The 18,588-nt window shown below is 41.3% G+C and overlaps 1 protein-coding gene across 3 annotated transcripts in view; it reads right to left on the bottom strand.

Annotated features, from left to right (window-relative positions):
• Nucleotides 1–18,588, bottom strand: part of herc1 (HECT and RLD domain containing E3 ubiquitin protein ligase family member 1) — a 94,469-nt gene that overhangs the window by 51,246 nt on the left and 24,635 nt on the right. For all 3 annotated transcript variants that reach the window (XM_088991844.1, XM_088991845.1, XM_088991846.1), the window contains exons 17-34: nt 18,122–18,313; nt 16,982–17,206; nt 15,980–16,153; nt 15,190–15,304; nt 14,997–15,117; nt 14,093–14,264; nt 12,363–12,699; nt 11,401–11,521; nt 10,787–10,838; nt 9,548–9,819; nt 6,395–6,610; nt 6,152–6,272; nt 5,820–6,057; nt 5,569–5,741; nt 1,600–1,755; nt 1,415–1,521; nt 1,048–1,158; nt 796–966 (exon numbers count right to left, since the gene is read on the bottom strand). In XM_088991844.1, the coding sequence (XP_088847970.1) occupies nt 796–966; nt 1,048–1,158; nt 1,415–1,521; nt 1,600–1,755; nt 5,569–5,741; nt 5,820–6,057; nt 6,152–6,272; nt 6,395–6,610; nt 9,548–9,819; nt 10,787–10,838; nt 11,401–11,521; nt 12,363–12,699; nt 14,093–14,264; nt 14,997–15,117; nt 15,190–15,304; nt 15,980–16,153; nt 16,982–17,206; nt 18,122–18,313 (3,074 nt within the window). The remainder of the gene's footprint in view (nt 1–795; nt 967–1,047; nt 1,159–1,414; nt 1,522–1,599; nt 1,756–5,568; nt 5,742–5,819; nt 6,058–6,151; nt 6,273–6,394; nt 6,611–9,547; nt 9,820–10,786; nt 10,839–11,400; nt 11,522–12,362; nt 12,700–14,092; nt 14,265–14,996; nt 15,118–15,189; nt 15,305–15,979; nt 16,154–16,981; nt 17,207–18,121; nt 18,314–18,588) is intronic.

Here is an 18,588-nt window from a genome sequence, read left to right as displayed (position 1 = left end):
CTACGAGGGTCTCCAGAGGGGAATAAATGGTCTACATGAACAAAAGCTGTTGTTAGTATCAGTCTTTGGTAGCTCCCAATTCTTCGATTTCATTTATTTCGTCCAATGTAGAAAAGGTGTACATTGCTCATCTCAAAGAGAATAAGCAAACTAATGATGAATTGATGACCGTCTCTGCCTTTCTACGTACCTTTTTGAATGTTTTGGTCACAAATGCTGCTATCATTGCTCGAACACAACATGTAATGTCTAGCACTTCTGAAAAAGCCTCATCTAGAACTGAAATATTTGAACTGTGTACGAAAAATACCCATTCTAACAATATTTCACAATTTTTTTTATTTATTATTTCATTTAAACAGTTATGGATAACAATACTAGTTATCGAGTTTAGCATTACAAATACATTTTTTTTGTCATACTGGTGCAGGAGTCATTATAGAAACAGATTGCCGATATGTTTATATTGGGGGGTGGGGTAATTCTCGTGCACTTCATCTTAACTCATTTACTGCGATTCACAAATTTATTTGGGAATTGAAAATATGATGTGGAGCGCCATTCCCAAATTTGTTCGAGGTTTTTTTCTTGTTTGGGTGGCTATAAAGCACTGGCCATGGCCTCTGCCAATGTTTTTCCCTTCCACACAGGGGCATCAAGTCTTTTTTCTGATGAAGGTCTAAGGTTTCGTATTGAATGTTAATGTCGTCCTAGTAACAATGACAAAAACCATGGCATAGGAGTCGAAACATTTTTGCACATGTCTGGCAGTGAATGAAAATCATTGCATTGTACCTTCCACTGGTAGCATCCGGAAGAGATTCCAGTGGAGGCCAAGCCATAACCTTTGCCCCCACTGCCATGTGTCAGCCCTTGTCCATTTTCCACCACACAACATTGAGCTTTCTCTGGGTCAAAGGACACTTCTTGGATGGGAAGGTTCTCCTCCTCGTCCTCGGCCTCTCCCTATCAATTAAAGGTATGTCATTGCCACAAATGATTAAATATTGAAGCACTTAATGGAGAAAACTGTTCTTTTTTCCCAACCTGCAATTTCAGTTCATGTAATTTTTCTTTAACCTGAATGGCGTGTTTGGCTTGAGCAATAGGAGCTTCCCACATGCAGTCAGACAACAGAGAGAAAAGCCGCTCAACAACCTGGAAGATTTATGATCAAGTCAGTTGTGTGTGTGTATGTGTTAAACATTTATAGCATACAAAATCACAATTGATCCCGTCTTAAAAGAGGCTAGCTCTGAAATTGAAATTTATATCAACAGTCGGAATAAAAAAATAAATCAAATAAACATATTTGAAGTGCGAACTCAAGCCAGTTCTGTTTGTTGGCAAGATAAAATACTACGTACGTCTTGAAGCTAGATATAGTGTTTTCTGTTATCATTCAAAACCATACCTGTGCCAATTGTTCATCCTCCATATTGGCCTCACAGGTAGGTAAAACAGCTTCCAAAACATGCAGTGCTAAAAGCCGAGTTCTTAGGTTCCCCACCAGTGGGACCCCTAGAATTGAAAGTCCATTGTGTTTTATTAATCTCATAGGTCATCTCCAAACGATTGAATAACAGATGGTCTGCTTACCAGAGCAGCATTTCTGTGCAGCAATATTCAGCAGCACTTCAGTCCATTTTGGGGAGGCCATTTTGGACTGGATGGTTTTGGAGGACACTACTCTCCTTAAGAATACTAAAAAGTCTCCCAAATGCAGTTCAGCGGTGTGTTGCTTGCGTAGTAAAGCTGAAAAAAAAAACAATATTACTTTCAACAATATGGGTCCAAATCATTTAATCAAACCTTCTCAGCTATTATGGTCGCGTTTTGAAACATACCGTAATACCATAGGTGAAACCCGAAATTTAAATTCTTTACCCAAGAAGACAATGTTATTTTTCCCTTCACTGTCTAACCTGAAATCAGATACTTTTACTGTACAAGGTCAATGAGATCAGTGTTTTTCAAATGGTCTATCGACGGACATTGTATTTGTGTAGTACTCTACCATAGCAGTAGGGAGCAGCAGCAGCTAGCCAATTGCCTCATGATTTGAGACAAGCGAAGTTTGTGTTGCAAAACGTCTGTAAGCTCACAGTCGTACAGGAATTGTCCATCGATGAAAAGGTTTCTTCAGCCGTCATCTGTACTTTTTTGAAGGTGTCGGACGTTTCTTTCCTCATCCGAAAAGCTTCGTCAGTGAACTAAAATTGTGCTGGTAGCTCTGGCCCTATACGGGTAACATCTGACTTGCGACCGGGTTCCGTTCCGACCATCTGGTCGTAAATCAAAATGGTCGTAAGTCGAAATCCATTCAAAATGTGGAATAGAGACTCTGTCCTAAGTGACTTACAAATGACCTGATTCAGACACCACGACGGTGGGTGGGCATGGGTCTGGGTCGCCGATGTTCTACCGGTTGCCCTCTCCCCGGCCTTACCCCGCTTTCTGCGCAGACGCGCGGCCCAACCCCGCGGTGCCGACGTGCCTGACTCGCCACCTCGCCCCGAAGCAGAACGAACTGTCTCAAAGAGGCGGCGGCGGTGCAGCCGGCAGTGGGCCTGACGTTGTGTTGTCGTTGTGGCGCTGTCGTTGCGGCGCTGTCGTTGCGGTGTTGTCGTACCGACCCGCCTCGGCTCTAGTGATGTTCGCGGCCGGCATCGCTGGACACCCCCCCCCCCTCCGGTGCCATCACGCGGTAGATTGATGTGCATGAGTGAGATACTGGCTGTCTGGCCAATATTGCTGTACGCATTGCCGAGTTGGTAGCGTGTTGCGATGTCAGGCGTAGAATTAAAATGAACAAAATAGGGTCTGCCGGTCGTGGTCGTAAGTACGGGTGGTCGTATGTCAGATATATCCCTAATGGACAGATGTGGCGGTGCCAGACCGCTGCTTTGATAGGTCCCTGCTCTAAGATTGGGGGGAACAGTGGACTACTCCCTGAAGCTAATCTGATTACTTCTTTTGTACTGACTGATCATGTCCTATGACCTGATTGCCCCATTCGCTCTGGTATCACCTCATCAGCATGATTAAGCCTATGTGGTAAAGATCCAAGTCTGTTGTAAGCACGATCCAAATGAAACCTCAAACCACCATGGCAATTTAGTGAAAGGTCTTGCTGTTGTGCAAAAATTGCCTCTTTTACTCACATTTCACACCATCTATTTTCTTTCGCTAAGATTTTAACCACACTCTCCTCAAATGAGAGGCTGCTCACTTTTAGGTGAACATTTACTCCAGATTAAGGCCCACTAGCGTTACCCCTGCAATGTTGATCGTCTTTTTTTAGCATTTGTTTAGTTTCTCCAATGTATTGCTCTTTACAATCTTCATTTTTACAAAGTATCGAATAAACTACATTACTTTGTTTTTCATTTGGCAGCCTATCTTTTGGATGCACTAATTTTTGTCTTAAAGTATTTATCAGTTTAAAAAAAGTCAGAATTTTGTGTTGCCATAGGACCTTTTGTAGTTTTTCTGAAACCCTTTCAATGTAAGGTACTGCTACTCCTCTCCTTTTTTGTTTCCTCAGGATTTTTGGTTTATTTCCCTATTCTTTACTTTTGACATTTGTTAAAAGACCACTGAGGGTAACCACAGTTTATGAGTGCTCTCCTGACATGCTTTGACTCCTTTTTGTTGCAAAGACACAAAAGACATTTTTCATTTAGGTTTACGGTTTCCAGTAATGCTACGGCAACAATGTCCCCTCAAAGCTGCACAACTGTGCTGTGGTCGCACACTCTCAGTGCATAACAAAACCTTTCCAAAGCAGTCAACGCACTCCAAATAAATTAGATCACAGGTGTCAAAGTCTGTCAAGGTCAGTTTATGTGGCCCATGAAATCACGTGTCCACTTGCTGAAATCTGTCAATCTTGAAATGTCAAATTGTCATGTGTAATAAATAACAGATGATGCTACCACTGTTTACACTTACTTAAACAATAATGGAACAAACTGATCATTTACTGGACTGATTTCAAAGCTCGTAGTCGATTAATTTGTTGAGTGCAAGTATTCATTTTGCGGTTTTGCTGTTATAAGGGCCCTCTGAAAGAAGACATAACTCCAAATTGGCCCGCGACAAGAATTACTTTGACACCCCTGGATTATGAATACAGTATTTTTTGTCTGAATGAATGTGCAGAACCACACGATACGATGCAATGACTGTATGCAGCCAATCATGGCTTTGACAGTACTTGCGCGTGTTCTCTGCTCCATAAAAACAGTGTGGCGGCGATAAGTGACGCTAATGCTAATGACAGGCAATGAATGCGATACGTTGACTACCCAAACTGAAATAAGAATGAACTTCGGTGCTTTTATGTTTGCAATGCCTGTTGGAGTGTGTGCAAAGAGAAAAACACGCAGTTAAACTGGGTGAGATATTTTCTTTTTTGAGTGAAAGAAAGGTCTGCTTTACAAAACACGTAGCAAAGCTAAAGTAGTGTCACATCTCGTCGCCGTCCTGGGCGCGCCCCGCCCCTCCTGTCACCTCCTCCGCTGCTCCCTGGAGACGGCCCCTCCCATCATCACTCACCTGGGTTCCCACAGCTGTTTGTCATTCCCTTGATTGTGCCTTCTGACTATATTTGCCGATCGCACACTACCGTCTCCGTCGGAGTATTCTGAAAGCCACCCTTGCTACAACCGTGCCGTCAGGTCTGCCTTTATCGATCACTATCACTTACCACATCCTGCTGTTATCTTTGCATGCGTGTCTCAGTAAAGACTTTTGTTCATGAGTATCTGCCTCGCCGTGTATTTTGGATCCTACCTCCCCGCTTTCCTTCGTCACTCGAGCCCTGCCCTCAAGCCTCAAGTGACGTGACAAGTAGCAAGTGAATTTTTCGATGGAAAAATATGGACTAAATGGAAGTTGGACAACTTCAAGCGACACATTCAGCAGAAAAAAAACTCATTTGAATGATGTTGGAATTAGGTACAATATTGTGGGAGAGCGCAAACGACAAGGAGATAAAAATGTATGTCACAGTGAAAAAAAAACCCGATCTTGTGTAAGTCCATCCATCCATCCATCCATCCCCACCACTTATACTCGCAAGGCCTGCAGGGGGTGCTGGAACATATCCCAGCTGTTTTCGTGCAGTAGGTGGGGGACACCCTGAACCTTTTGCCAGTCAATCGCAGACACACAGAAACAAGCAACAATTAGCGCTCACATTCACACCAAGGGAGAATTTGGAGTGTTCAATCAGCCTGCCATGCGTGTGTTTGGAATGTGGGAGCAAACTGGAATACTCAGAGAAGACCCACACATGCCCGGGGAGAGCATGCAAGTGCCACACAGACACAGGGAGGCAAAGTGAGGATTGAACCCACGACCGCTGCACTATGAAGTCTGCCTGCTAACCACTAGACTACTGAGGCGCCCTTCTCACATTTGGCAAATAGGAAGAATATTTTTATTACTAGGTGACCTAAACCTGGAAGTTTAGTCTTATTTCAAGTCAAATATAAAAAACTGAAAAAAAGATGTGTTTTAAGTGGTGTAAATCCCTGGTTTTAATTGTCATTATTTGGTCACCTCTGATGTCTTTCTTTTGAGCGTCGGAAGAGTCCTCTTGCTTGGATTCTTCATGGTATTTTCCAGAAGATAGGACACTAACTCCTGCCTGCGATAGAAGGTTCTTCAGTTGACTGCAGAGGAGGTTCAGCAATGACTGGACAACCTTTGGACTCAATTTGTCTGCATATGTTCTGTAAAATCAACCATGTTGTTGAAAATCTAATAGTCATCTATACGGCATAGTATTCTTTCTTTGTACCACTAATTACCCAGTGCTGATGGCCAGTATCTGCAGCAAGCGTGTAGAGGCCACCTTCAGAGCAGTACTGAGCTGGGATACTCCTGGTTTGTGCAACAGTTGGAGGGGCTGTCCCAGCATGGTGTTTCTGCCACAGAGCTGCGACAGTACATTGAGCAGCCCACTAGAAATGGCCAGGGAGACATCTACTGGCTGGTAGCGCACACTCAGTGCAAACACGGTGACCAGCAGAAGACGCTGCTGGGCTTCTGAGTTGAAGAAAACCAAAAGACCATTTCGGGCTGGGTGCAACCAAAAAGTAAGTGCCGGCCGTCATTTGCACATCTCTGCTTTAGATCTTACCTATGTGATGTTTGTTTGCCTGCAACGCTCGCTCCAGTGTTAAAGATAGTTGTTGGTAAATCTTATGTACAGCTGTCTGGATTTCCAACTGGAGGCTTCGCTTAGCTGTTTTAACACCATCCTAAAAAGCAAGCATATAATTGCTTTCAACTCAGAATCCAGCTAAATATAATTTTATCATGTTACACAACATAGCTTCCCACAACCAAACTTCCTTTCTGCAATCACTGTCAGACCTCATACCTGATAATGATGCAGCTGCACACTTTCTCGCTTCAGTCCTCCATCGCCAATCGTCCCCAAGCCAAAACAACCAGCCAGGAACTGCAACCTGACAGAGGTGAGTAGGGAAGAGGACTGGAAGGCAGTGCATGGGCGATCTGTGTTTGCCGGCAGAGAACCCTTCTCCTCCATACCAGCAATCAATACCACAATTTGATGGAGAGCTTCCAATCTCAGCTGCAGACACAAAATATTATTAAATACACAATATGTAATATTATAAACGAAGACATTGTTAGGATGACATGTATGTACAGTACAGTGAGACCTCAACTTACGGACGCCTTATAATATGAACTTTTCATCATACGAACGTCAAATTTATGAAAATTAAGCCTTATAATAAGCACTATTTTCATAATACACACTCACCACAGCCGGTCCATCAAGCATACGACCTTCGGATCTGGCGAAAGTGATCTTCGGCGGAAACACATGACCGAACCGCGCTCCAGCCGGCGCTACTTTCCATACCCCTTCTCATTGAATGCACACATCGATCGCCTACTTGGAGCTTTTTGCTGATAATTTTACTATTATGGGACCGGAAAATAAACACCACAGGCTCGTGTTCAGCCTCAGTTCAAATGTGGTGCGTTACTAAGAATAAATTGAAGAAACTACCAGCTGTACATGTCTACTCTGCTCTGTTTATTTGTCATCCAAGACTTGAGGTGCATTCAGGTTCGAGAATAGCGCACGACTTCGTATGACTCTAGGCCAAGGGTGTCAAAGTCATTTTTTGCCGCGGGCCACATTGTAGTTATGGTTTCCTCTCGAGGGCCGTTATGAATTTGGGGAACCCATTAGAATGTTTAAATCCCTTTAAATATTACATATGGAGCACACAGCAAATTAATGAATAACTCGTTTTCAAATCTGAAGTCAAGAATAATGACTTTTATTGTGGTTGACATCCAAAAATATGACATTTTGGCTCAGATTTTAGCAATCATCATGGAATTTAACACGTTTGATTTGCTTTCGTGGGCCGTAAAAAATGATGTGGCGGGCCGGATTTGGCCCGCAGGCCTTGACTTTGACACCTATGCTCTAGGCTGTTTGGAAAGCATTGTCTAACTGAATGAGCGGTGACAAACACTTGCCAACGTTTTTGTGTTGCTACACTTGAACGCACCGCCCTGTCAAGATGCGATAGAAGTGATTGGCCAAAGGGTAGAGTCATGTGTCATGGTAAGCCAATCAGAGCGAGTGTTTTCACACACACCGGAACAGCGTGTCAATAGTCACGCTAAATGGTCACATGCGAGATGACAGCTGAGGCGTGGCTGCCGCTCGCGACACTTCAATTTCATTTCAACGAGTCACTGTCACCTCACCAGTGACACGATTATGACGAAAGTGCATCGCTATGTCCTGTGCTCCAAAAGTTTGCTTGTGCTCCAAAACTTTGCTCTGCACGAGGTGATTGTTAGACGCGAGTGTGCCATTTTATTCGCCCCACCCGCCTTCTTTTGTCACGTTTTATTCCGTGTCCATGTAATCATCGGACTCGCACCTTTTGTTGTCATAAAATCTCTGCCAGCACCTACGGGACTCGAAGTCAATGCAGATGACATCGAGGAGCTTGTTGATGACCATAATGAGGTCATCAACACAGAGAATTTGATTTGCCTTCAAGAGGACAAGCAGAAGCAGGCCATTCAACAGTTGATGTGCAGGCTTTTATTGAACAGTTCCATTCAGAAAAGGCTATAAGAATCATCAACATGATGAATGATAATGTGATGCCACAGTTTCGTAAGACCTTACAAGTCAGAAAGCAACAGGTGTCAATTAAGAGCCATCAATGACCATCACAAAGACTCCATCTTTTATTTGGATCACCAAAATACTCATCATCTGATATTAACGAACACATGGAGGAGAGAAGGCCACTATGCAACAAGTTCTACGGCTGCAAGATCCTCCAAAAAAGTGGATCTTTTCACTGTCTCACTTCACCTTTTTGAGCAACATTCAATAAAAATTTGGGAACTGAAGATACTAATTATTGAAGTTTTATAGGTGCATTTTTTCCCCCAATATTATTTGATGTGCAAGTTCAGGTGTTCAACAGTCCGAGTTTGTGTTGTCCCCACATGTTTTCAATGGGAGGCAGTCCTGGACTGCAGGGGGGGTCAGTCTTATTCCCGCATTCTTTTACTATGAATCCATGCCTTTGTATCACATGCAGAATGTGGTTTGGCATTGTCTTGCTGAAATTAGCAGGAGCATCCATGAAAATTACATTTCTTTGATGTCAGCCTATGCTCATCCGAATATGGAATGTGATTCCTAAAATCATCAAATATCTTGCAATTGTACATTGACAAACATTCTTGTCAAACTGTTCAACTTTTTTTTCTCATGCACTTGTTCACAAAGAGGTGAACCTCGCCTCATATTTTCTTGTCAATGGCTGAGCAAATTAGGGAACCTCCTTTCACACCCACCCATTCATGGTACCTAATCACTGTTCGCGGTTAGCTTGTTCATCTGAGTGAAGTTACAAACCGAATTTTGTAGTTTCTTAGTCATAAAATGATTCTTTGCTAAAAACAAAGTTGATAAGTTTAAACATCAAACACATTTTTCTTGTAGTGTATACCATGAAACATTTGAAATTTATTTGCAAATACAGTAAAGTCTCGTTATATCGATATCGGTTATATCGATAGTACCGCTTATTACAATACTATTTCTATGAACGCAAGGAGGAAATTACATGCGCGCAGGGTCGGATATATCGATAGTCCCGGTTACAGTAAAGTCTCGTTATATCGATATCGGATATATCGATAGTCCCGGTTATATCGATACTATTTCTATGCACGCACGGAGAAAATTACATGCAAACAGGGTTGGATATATCGATAGTCCCGGTTATATCGATATTTTTTCGGACTCCCTTGAATATCGATATAACGAGACTTTACTGTATATCGATATTTTTTCGGACTCCCGAGAATATCGATATAACGAGACTTTACTGTAATTTTATTCTGTTTTATTTATGTTGAACACACTATTCCAACTTCACTGGAATTGGGTTTGTTTGTTGTGTAACAGGATGGTATAGCATTACACAAATATACTGTATCTAGTTCTCACCTCTGCCCTGCTTTGTTGCTGTTCCATGGCAAGGATAATGGCCTGTGGGCTGGTTGACATGCTTTCTTCTGGTTCTTTGAAAGCCGGAGTTAGGCTTATGTCACCATGGATAAAGCTGATCATATTGTCAATAAGCGCATGAATCCCAAGAGACCGGTTTAGGTCCAGGTCTGATTCTTCATACGAGTATGCGGAGCTGTAGCTACGCTGACGGCTTAGTTTTGCACGAAACCAAGACTCAGCCAGTGAGTCTGGAGAGTTATGAAGTAGACCTGAGGAAATTGAGAGAGGAGAAATGCTTTGAAGAGGAAATACAAAAAATAATGGTTTTCATTACATCCAATCAGGGTATTTACTCTAGAAAATGTGGGTGCTTGAATTTTGGCTCTGCTGAACCTTTTGAATGCTGTAAATTCAAACAGTCTTGTAGGCATCACAGTTTCTCTAAACACATGAACTGTGGCTTCCTCCTGCTGATAGTATTTCTGCGTGGTCCTTGTCTAATAGCTTGGTGGCTGTTGGAATAAAATAATCACAGCTACAGCATTCTTTCTGCCTAGCTGGGATTTTTCCTCGTTCTCAGGGGATGGTTGGAGAAACACTTGCTTGTTGAAACAGCTTCTTCCCCCAAGCCATTAACTCTTTGAACAGTAGCCCAAATGGAACTGTATAGTGCCTCTGCAATTTTTTGATGATGATACTAGTGCAGCGTGTTCGACCGGAAACAAATTCCTTGTGTGTTCTACATACTTGGCAATAAAGACGATTCTGATTGTCCATTTGTTCTCCAGTGAATTCGTGGGATTTACCCCCATAAGCAATATGCTGCACATCCCACCTTTTTCAGTGACAATGCATTTGCTTTTGTCAATAATCAAAATAAGCCCAGACGGCACAATGCTGTTTTCTCCCTGTTGTAAAACGATCAGCACCACGTTTTATACTTTAAATTACTACATAAAGTTTACAGAAGAAAATATAATTTCACTACAATTATCGATCGTTTTTGATAGTTTTGTGACCAGACATCATTATCAGAATCAGAATCAGAATCCCTTTATTCGTCCCGCAATGGGGAAATTTGCAGTCCACAGCAGCAATTGAAGAGGGATTATAGTTAGTGTTTTCCCCTCAAAAAAGAAAATGTCCATTTTATTTAGTGAATCTAATTTTTTTTAGGTTTCGTTATTTTGTTAATTTACGATCGGAACCTTGCTGTGAATGAAAGATTTATTTTACCTTTCTTTTTGTGAGAGAAGGCCAAATCCAGGTCAACATTTCTCCGTCCGCTCTGGGGAAAAAGACAATGCATGAAGAGGTGCAGCGACTAATTGAAAACTCATCAATTATTACGTAAATTAATCAACAACAAAATCTTTTGACAGACCATTCATAGTTGAGCACTTGTTTATTTGAAAATTTCTCAGAATTTCAAGATTTTAGCAGTAACCTTGCGATTTCTGTATTTCTCCATGAAAGCAGACCAATTATCTTTGTAAGGAGTTAAAATAAAACACCTGCTTTTAATTTGAAAAAAAATATCAACAATTTTTCCCACTTTCTGACGTGACAAACCAAACAAGCCCTGTGTTTGTACGATTTATGCACTGAATACATGCTTAGATTTTTTCCAAGAGGCATAGAAATTGAATTGTTCTAAATCTGACTCATTGATTAATATAGAAAACATTTAATGTATTGGATTATTACACGCACGCGACCCAGGTGAATGTAAAGATACTTGAAAGGCTTCGAAGATAAAGATACCGTTGTTTTCACACAGATTAAGTATAATAACAGCAATATTATCATGGACATTCTACATGTTTGGTAAATACATATGTTTTATTTACCAGGTTATATCCTTCTTCATCAGATTCAGGCTGGGAGAGGTCAGACTCGCTCCTTGATTTCATCAGCCTGTAATTAGGACTGCTTTGAACTGAGCGGCTCTCTGCACTCATACTCTCGCTCCTGCAAACACAAAAACATGTTGACCACACATATTCTTGAAACAATATAATACTGCCTTTGAACACTTTACCAATTAAGAGAAAGTACTAGTAGCGGGTAGCTAAAGGCAATGGGCTTGGTTTGAGTTCAAATTATATTGGACGATCATGGATTGCTACAAAGTAGTTCAGGTGTAATTAGTACATACAGCTTAGTAAATGTCTATCAGACATTACAATATCTTCTATTATACAAGTTACAGTAAATTTAAGACAATTTGGGATTATACTAATGTACTGTAAGCTATGGCTCGTTTCTTTGCACTTGGTTTAGTGTTATTTGTCTGATTCCCTATCTTGACTTTTACTCCTTAAAATCCGAAACAATTCAAATGACTAGTTTGATGAAGACAGTGAAATGACAGTTGAAATGTTTGATTTGGCCCAAAAAAAAAAGAATACATTTGGAGCTTCTCTTGGAGTGCTTTAAATTTGTTGATGACCAATTAGTATGACAGTTAAATTGATTTTCAAACTATCTGATGTCTGTAACAAGCGTTGAAAGTAATCTATAAACATATCTTGAGAACTGCTAATGTCAGTCATCTCTTCTCATGCATTACACGCTTACATGTATCAGTTTGATGTTTGCCTTCCATACATCGGTGTGTGCATGATGAGAATATAAAACATATTTTCATCTATCTGCATTATTTTCCTTATTTTAGCTTAACTGCTCAATACACTTGTTTGATTTGCACTGGAGGGTCAAGCATCAATTGTTGGTCAATTACTTTGGTATTGTCAGTGAAACTTCTTTTGAACCGATCATTATTCCGCCCATTTTATTGACTGCAACGAACCTGGTCATAAAGCTAAGACAGTCTTGTGTTCCAGTGGCGGTTTGCTCCTCTTCTTGGTTCTGCATGGTAAGTTCATCCAATACTGGACTGACCCCCAATATGAGAAGGGCACAGCGGTGAATCACAGAGTTACAAGCTGCTGTGTACAAGTCCTGGCCTTCTGGGAGAATCGTACTACCCCTTCTTCCCTCTTGAGACAGAATCGTATCCTCTTCTCCTCCTCCATTGGTGCCTGTTCCTCCACTCCAGGAAACCAAGCTGGGACCAAGACTGGCAGCCCTCTCTCTGTCCCGACTACGTGCTACATCTCGTGCGGAGAGAAAACACTGAAAGATTTCTGTGTGAAACAAAGCAGAGAGACACATAAAACTAGATAAAAGCAAGACTTGTTTTAGCTATTTAACCTTACTCTAAGGATAATAACACATGCATGAACATTTCAGTTAAATAGTTTGTATAAAGGAAGCTGGTTATTTGAACCCAGATGTGTAGGACTTTTCATTACCATAAGACAACAGCAAGAAGGATTATATAATATTATAATTACATAGTGGTGCTAATTTATCCAACCAATACTTTTGCAGGAGACTGTAATATACAACTATCACTTTCTGCTTTTCTAGATGGCTCACATATACAGTGTAATGCATCATTGGCTTAGTAGGATTATTATACCGCAAACCTTACCTGATTCAAACTGTGATAACTCATTTCATGGCATTGACAAGTATAAATGACAAGTATTGATTGGGAGTGCATCTGATGTTGTTCCACTATAAATTAAAAACTTGTAAACAACTTTACTGATGGCATCAATAGAAGATCATCATAGTTTGAGTCCACTGGGAGAAATGGCTGCATTTTGTGCAACCTACCAGTTTCTACTGCTGTATATAATAGACGTGAAAAGAGCAGAATATCGTTCCTATTTGGGGTTCACAGATGATTATCAGGAAAAATCTCAGTGGCACTCCTTCCTCTAACATGCAGTCATGTTATCAGCATGAAGACCGCAAATGCCTCTCTCGTTAACTGCTTTTGTTCACTTGAACTACCTCCAGACTTACAAATAAAATTTTGTTTTTATTTAGTGGTGCACCAACCAATAATTGAAATGTAATCTGCAACAATTTCCTTCATTTTTGGGTGATCGAATGATCCCTTCAAATACACTCGTCTTGTCGATTGATTTCATCTTCCTCCAAAGAGGTGTGGAAAATATTCAGCGACTGACACTTTCTACAGTGAGATAACAGTCTTTTTTTATTGAGAGAAGTACTTTGTGTGCCGTTAAAACCAAATGTATTGTATCAGAGAAGCTCAATGTTTTAGAATTGGACACGCTTGGAGCTTTGAAGGTGTATGCAGTTTATAATGAAAAATAGTCTTGCCATTATACTTCTACATTTTTTTTTGTTGATGATGATACTAATGCAGCGTGTTCTACCGGAGACAAATTCCTTGTGTGTTCTACAAACTTGGCAATAAAGATGATTCTGATACATAGAATGGCAAGAAAATTAGGAATGGAGCACCCCAAGTTTTATTGTGAATTGGTGAAGTTTCAAGGGCCAGTCAGAGACAGCAGATAAAGCCTGACACGGCTCAGTGGAAATTAGCATATCATACTTTATATCACACGGTTGACATAGAGCAAGTTAATAGGGTACATTACCGGTAATTATTTTGTACCGTATGTTCATATCATAAAAAGTGTGAGATGCACATACTTCCAGCTGTCATAACTTCACGTCCCCGGTCTTCCTCTTCATCATCCTGCTCCTGATGGCCCTCTTCTCTCTCACGGTCAGCTCTCTCTTCCAATTCAGCCTCCTCATCAATGGTGCGGGTAAATGAATGTTCTTGTGGATCCATGTCTAAAGAGTCCTGATTGTCTGAAATCTTACCAAGACGGACAGTGTAGCATGGTAGTTTACAGTGTTTCAATACAAGAAGTTACCAGCAAAGATATTAATTAGAGTAAGCATTGGGATAGCTGTTTATGAGACTATGTACTTTCAATGAAAGGATTATCTATCCTGAAAAAGGCCCAACAGAGAATGTACTTCCTGAGGCTGCTAAAGAAGCATGGCCTGCCACAGGAGGTGCTGCAACATTTCTACACGGCTGTCATCGAATCCATCCTGTGTTCTTCCATCACCGTTTGGTTCGGGGCCGCCACAAAAATGGACAAAATCCGACTTCAACGGACAGTTAGGACGGCGGAAAAAATCATTGGCACCGCCCTACCCACTCTCGAGGACTTGCACACTGCAAGAATCCAAACTAGGGCGCGGAAAATCCTACTGGACCCTCCGCACCCTGCCCACCACCTTTTCCAGCTACTCCCCTCAGGCAGGCGCTACCGATCCATGCGCAACAAATCCAGCAGACATTTAAACAGCTTCTTCCCCTAAGCCATTAACTCTTTGAACTCTTTCAACAGTAGCCAAAATGGAACTGTATAGTGCCACTTAGCAGTTTTTTTTGACAACGATACTAGTGCAGCGTGTTCTACCGGAAACAAATTCCTTGTGTGTTCTACATACTTGGCAATAAAGATGATTCTGATTCTGATTCTGATTTGTTGAAATATAAACAAACCATTTGTCTGACTATGGAATGGACACTTACTCTCCTTTCTCGAGATGACGATCGCGTCTGAGTGAAGTCCATATTCTTACATGCGAGCAGCCGATTTCGTACCATATATACACCGCGATAGATCTCTGTCAGTGACTTAGATGGCTGGTCTCTATAGAAAGAGCAAATTGTGAAATTTGACAATTCAAAATAGATTTGTTTTGAAAAGAATCTGGTTGATTACCTTCCCTCTCCGTGTGCTTGTTTGAGCAACCCAGTGTGCTTCAATAAGGCTGCTAAAACAAACCTGGAAACAGTATCTAATAGGGATTCATTACTAAGAGAGGCATTGTCCCAATCTGAAAAATAAACAGAAAGAGCACACAATCATTTGTATATTTGTAACAGTTCCTTGCAGTTACAGCCTAATTCGTTATATGGGGTCACTAATCTTTTTGAAACTGAGAGCAAAACTTTGATGACTGAATAACGGACAAGGCTGTCACGATGCATGTATTGATTTCAAAATCATGATACCCTCAGACACAAACCTATGTCACCTTTAAAATGGCAGAATCGCGACAACTCATCCCTCTTTGATAGTCTATGCTGCCAGCCAAAGTCCAACCACATGGTACAGGATATTGTTGTTATTAATTTAGAGTCATTTACAAACCAAAAGATTACATTGAAGATGCAATATTTTAGCAAGCCTCGTTCAACTGCATGTCATTTTTTTCAATGAGTTACATGACCAAGTTTAGAAAAACAGTCTACTGCTACTAGAAGTACAATTACGTTAGGTAGAATGGAGGAGAGGAAGAAACATGGATAATATTGTGTGGAACAACCATGGTAAGTGAACATTTTGACCACCTTACAAGCCTTCTGTCATTAATATTGTTCACTGTTCACATGAAATGACAAATGACGATAGGAAAAATTGACATGATAATACTCTTCATATTGTCATACCCCTCAGCTCTAGCCTTAACTTTAGGAATTTGACACAACATGGTTGTTTTAAGACTGACCTTTGCTGATGGCATAGTCTTGCATGGTGATCCAGAGACTGTTTGCGGGTTCTTTGGAGGACCCTAACGCCAAATCTACCAGAATACTTAAATGAGGATGCACTGTGCAGTCAAAAGGCTTCTGTTCTTCATTATCCGATAACGCAGCCTCCAGCAACGAGCTAATAGAAGCATCTTAATGAACAAAGTGATTGGGAGAAAAACAAGAAATCGGCACATTAACAGACATGCAGACAAAAGTACAAAATATAGACACCAGGTCAGGGGTTGGCAAAATGGGGCTCCTGAGCCGCATGTGGTGCTTTTGCGGCACCCAGTGGCTCCCTGGCACTTTTTCAAAATGTTTTGAAATTTAAAAAAGGAAAATGATGGCGGAGGGAAATATATTTTGTTGTTTTAATGTGGTTTTTGTAGCACAGTGCTTCTCAAATAGTGTTCCCCTCGCCCTAGAATAAAGTTCAATTGCATCTCCACGACATCAGGGCAGAGTGGTGTTCTCATTGGCAGAGTATGCGCAGGGAGCATTCTCTCTGTGTTTTGTTTGCACTGAGCATGTACGCTTTGGGTACAGTACTGATTATGAGTATGAAGAATGGACACAAAGTCAACAGGCGGAGAGAGACGAGCCAAAGTCTCCCGAAAGCTTAGAAAAGGAAATCTGCCGCAGCGCATGTACCACTTGTCTTCACAGTGAAGGTGTGCTTTACATGTCTAAAAATGATGTCAGCGGACAGCATGAAGACAAATAAATTAAGATGTCACTTAGACATTCCACCCTAATCACGCTGATTAGCTGAATATTGCCAACAACTATCTGGCTTTGTGGCTGCTACTTAGCACCATTAGTCCAGACTTGATTTATATATAGTATATATATTTTTTGGTTAAATGTAACTTTCAACATTTGGGGTTGCCGACCCCTGAACTAGGTGAAGAGAACCAAGATGATGACAAGGACGAACATTTCTGTAAATGTAAATAATCCAATAGATATCTCTTTACCCAGCTGTGATAAGTCCATCTCCAAGCCATTGCTGAAAAGAGGAGTTTTGAGCCAGTAACCAGTATCCTGCTCCTCCAGAGAGGCAGAGGCGCCTTGCAGCATCCCACCAAGACAACGACCTACCAGCAAGGCCACTGTCCTCTCCAAGTCCACAAGCCACACCCAGGACAGTGCTGGATGCGGAAGAGACATTCCCGAACCTGGCTCCGCAAAGTCTGACATACCTTGGAATAATAATAAGAAAACCTTTATTTGTCTCACAATGGAGAAATTTCCATCCAGGAAGTTGGAGGAGGCAATATTGTACTAAACAGAAATATTACTCAGAAATGTAATCATGTCAAAATATTTTATCACATTTAACACTGCTGCTTATCCTTTACGAGCGAATACAAGAACAACTTTGTGCTTTTATACTCATGGTGAGCCATGAACCTCACCGCACGTCACTCTTCCAAGCCACTTTACCCTGCTCCTCCAGAGGTGTTCCCTCGCCAGCTGGTAGAAAACCTCTCCAGCATGTGGGTCATAGTCATGCTCTCCTCTCAGCGGCACATAACTAGAATACCTTACCAGAGAGGGCTCCAGATGGCATCCTGACAATATGCCCAAACCACCTCACCTGGCTCCTCTCAATGCAAAGAAGTGGTTTGATTATGAGTCTGTGCCAGATGTGAAATCGCATCTCTACGGGAGAGTCCAAACACACTGTGGAGGAAAATCAATTTGGCCATCCGTTTCCGGAATCTTATTCTTTTGGTCATAGCTTGTGACCATTGGTGAGGGTAGTAACGTAGAATGACCGTCTCATCTCCCTCTTCACCACGACAGTCTGATAGAGTTCACGTTGGTGCAAACATTGCGTCTGTGCTAGGGGTCGGGAACCTATGGCTCGTGAGCCATATATGGCTTTTTATGATTGCAATGAGATTACATATATTCTTCAGCATAGCTACACTACAAGCTATCACATTTATATTCCAACAAGTAAAGTAGAATTATACTCTGAGTGCAGTGACATTCAAATGGAATTATTAGGCAAAATTATTAGACCCATAATTATAGAATAGCTTTAAGCCTACCATACACAATAATCACAATTTGAAGCTAAGAAATCATTAATTGATTAAAATCCGTACCGTGAAGAGGCCACTGTAGCTCCTGGTCCTCCAGAGGGAATGCAGCAGGCAACAACCTGTTTAGCCGGTCCAGTGGAGGGAACAAGTCAAGGAGGTGTTTTAGCAAAGGCCTCGCCACAGCCACAGGAAGAAGCAGCAGTGAGTTGATGATCTGACAAAGCATACTGCCTGCCGCTGACACAAAGATCACTTCTGGAAATAACAGAGACGTGTTGGAATCATGAACAATCAATGGATGATTTCTGGAGGTCTTAAAATCATTTCATTTCATGAAAATGCAAGCCCCCTAAAGCCAAACGATTTTTAACATTACGTTACTTGAAGGACAACCGACACCCTTTTTTTGTTTCCTAACTGACATCAGAAGAACATTTTATAGCATCTAAAATACCCAAAGCACGCAGGCTGTTATTTTTAGTCAAATGCAAAATACCAATAAAAATGACTTAAAGTGTCCCAAAACTGCC

The sequence above is a fragment of the Hippocampus bargibanti genome, linkage group LG03, assembly GCF_051943395.1.
Source record: "Hippocampus bargibanti isolate YZ-2025 linkage group LG03, ASM5194339v1, whole genome shotgun sequence".
Classification (NCBI taxonomy): domain Eukaryota; kingdom Metazoa; phylum Chordata; class Actinopteri; order Syngnathiformes; family Syngnathidae; genus Hippocampus; species Hippocampus bargibanti.
The sequence above is the reverse complement of the archived record's forward strand: the minus strand, read 5'-3'. Positions and strand labels throughout refer to the sequence as shown.